Here is a 2,868-nt window from a genome sequence, read left to right as displayed (position 1 = left end):
TGATGATACCCAGCTATATCTGTCTATAAATCCAGATGAAGCTAATCCATTACATAGATTACAGGCATGTCTCGAAGACATAAAAACCTGGATGACTCTTAACTTTCTGCTTCTGAATGCAGACAAAGATGCTGAGAAACTAGTCTATGCATTTGTTACTTCAAGGCTAGACTATTGTAATTCTTTACTTAACTTTTTCCCTAATTTGAGTTATTTTAATTTTAATTAGATTATCATGATTTACTCCTTTGGGAATCTTCATGGGCAAGACACTGTCTGGATGGAGTAAAGGGTGGGCAACAGTAGAGAAGCTACAGAGATGTGTGTTACTGCGACTCTGCTTCCTGGTCTGCACCCTGGGTGATCAGGGTTTTGGAGGACTAATAAATTTGGCCAGATTCCTAGAAAGAAGAGCTGCACTATCCAAAGTGGGATGGATGCCGTCTCTCAGAATCAGACCAGGCTTTCCCCAAAATGATTGACAATTATTAAAGGGGAATGCCATTTTTTTTTACATTTGGCCCTTGATTTTACGTTATTACTGTCATGATGGGTTTCAGAAAAGCCCAGTATGCAGAACACCACGGAAGCAGATGAAAAGTTTAACAAGTTTATTTGAACATAAGCACATGGAATTAACACAGGAACTGGTTCAGGCCTGGGAGCAGGTTCACTGGAGTCTGTGAGGATGACAGTTCAGTTAGCTTGGAGGCAGATGAATTTGGATTTGAGAGTTTCAGATTTATACCTTGAGGAGTCCGGGTTTTGGCTTTGAGAGAGGAACTGTTAGGTCCAGAGACTGTTTAGTTCAGCAGAGTTCAGTAACCGCTTCAGCGTCTTGCTTCTAGCGTGAGAGCAGACCTTGGCTTTGGGTTTCCCGCTCTTAGTCCAGAGCAGCATGGGAATCCAGAGAAGAGTCTTCAGGTTTGGCTCAGAGGGCAGGCTCGGCAGGTTAAGCTCATCCAGAGCTTACAAGGGAAACAGGATTCCTGTAAGCAGAGAAAAAGAGGCATTAGAATCCAACCAGGAGACAGAAGCAACGAAGGTTCTCAGAAGAAGCTAGGCTCACGTGCTAACCAAACTGGATAAACACTGCGGCGTTAAGGCAAGGTCTGAAGGCCGGTTATATACTGCAGGATCCTCTAATGATGAGATGCGCCTCAGGTGTGTCGAAGGCTCAGCTCAGGAGGATCCACGGCAAACTCTGCTGGAGAAAGGTGGAACTTCTCCAGATCCCAACAATTACATCATGTTCCACTCACCCATATGAGTTTTGTGTCAGTTGGAGAATTCTGAAGATATTCCATTCGGTTATAACGTCTTTCTATGAGCAATCGACTTGAAGGCACAAACTAAACTGTTCATAATTATTCTTTATGGTATGCCAGCATTCATAACATGTAGGCGAATCATTGTCCCCCAGACATCTGCGGTTATATTTTTTATATTTATATCTTTTAAAAACAAAGTGACGCTGTACGACGCTGTAGTTAAATAAACGCTTTGAACTTTCTGCCTGTCTGTCTCACCTTGAATATTGGGTCCCATGTTCTGAGTAATTTCATAGCTACCAAATCAATGGCTTACATTCTTATGGATATTACTTGTCAAACAATGCAGTGATATTCAGCTTATTATTAAAATTGATTGAAAAGTTTTTTATCAGCGGAATCCCGGCTGATTGCATTTAGCCTTTGACCTGCAGCAATACCTGATAATAAGGATGCATGTGAGGAAAGGAATAAAAAACTACCCTTTTTCAAGAACAAACCTCCAATAAAACACAGCTTGGTGTGAAATGTTGCCATGACTGATTGTTGATTTTAAGAGGACAGAGTATAGATGCAAAAATAAAAAAAGATAATTTATTCCAATTCTGTTCCAATCAGTTGTTATCATTAAAATGCCTTATGTTTTCAGAAAAATGTCCAGAGCTTTAGTCCAGAACCTGTGTGACATTTGGAGCTTTAAAACCGATTTTAACACCCACAAGACACCAAGCTTGAGCAAAAAGTTACCACGTTTTACTTTTTAGCCTTCTTGAAAAGTTTCTTCTTTTCACTCTAAAAACAAAGTTTGTGAAAGAAGTCTGTTGGGTTTCTTTCTGTTTTTGCCTCCAGGTAAACCTTTTGACCCCACGATCCTTCTTAGTCGCACAGTGTCAAACGTAATCTGCTGCCTGGTGTTTGGCCAGCGCTTCAGTTATGAAGACAAGCAGTTTCAGAACCTTCTCAGTTCTATATCTAAGTTCATCAGGTTTAACAGCAGCCCTTCGGGTATGGTAAGTCTGAGGTATTCCTTTAAATGTATTTTGGAACCTGTATTACAAGATATATGTTACAAAAGTGTTTGTTTTTAAAAGTATACACAACCTTTTCAAAAATACCTGCTGAAAGGTCTAGACCAGGGGGTAACCAATTAGAAATCAGTGAGGTCCAATAAAGAAAATCATCATCCAGTAAAGGTCTGGAGACGTTTTTAATTATAATCTATTACTTACGCAAAATTTAACACTAAAATAAAATAAGGTTTTTATGCCTCCATCTTATACATTGAATTTAAAAAAAAAAAGAAAAAAAGAAGGAAAATGTTTCCATTTTAAAATCTAAATGTTTTTTGAAGTAGAGAACAACAATCGTTCAGTTTGGTATATAGACAATTTGCTGATTCACATCTTTTATAAAACACCTCAACTGACCGTTTGTTATTTTTTCTTTTTTCTGGCTTAATGAGAGCAGTGGGCTTTATGCTGCCCTGCAAGGCTTTCAACCTGGGTTTGAATGGCAACAAAGCAACTCTTAAGCACAAATCAAGGTCCTCATTCGTGAGCCTGGATCCATATTTATTTTTGATTCTGTTCATGGTGGA

The 2,868-nt window shown here is 39.1% G+C and overlaps 1 protein-coding gene across 1 annotated transcript in view; it reads left to right on the top strand.

Moving 5' to 3' along the window:
- Window positions 1–2,868, top strand: part of LOC107091607 (cytochrome P450 2G1-like) — a 9,974-nt gene that overhangs the window by 3,040 nt on the left and 4,066 nt on the right. The window contains exon 4 of the mRNA XM_015385628.1: window positions 2,121–2,281. Within this exon, the coding sequence (XP_015241114.1) occupies window positions 2,121–2,281 (161 nt within the window). The remainder of the gene's footprint in view (window positions 1–2,120; window positions 2,282–2,868) is intronic.

This window comes from Cyprinodon variegatus, unplaced genomic scaffold, assembly GCF_000732505.1.
Source record: "Cyprinodon variegatus isolate N-32 unplaced genomic scaffold, C_variegatus-1.0 Scaffold345, whole genome shotgun sequence".
In the NCBI taxonomy this organism is placed as follows: Eukaryota; Metazoa; Chordata; class Actinopteri; order Cyprinodontiformes; family Cyprinodontidae; genus Cyprinodon; species Cyprinodon variegatus.
The sequence above is the reverse complement of the archived record's forward strand: the minus strand, read 5'-3'. Positions and strand labels throughout refer to the sequence as shown.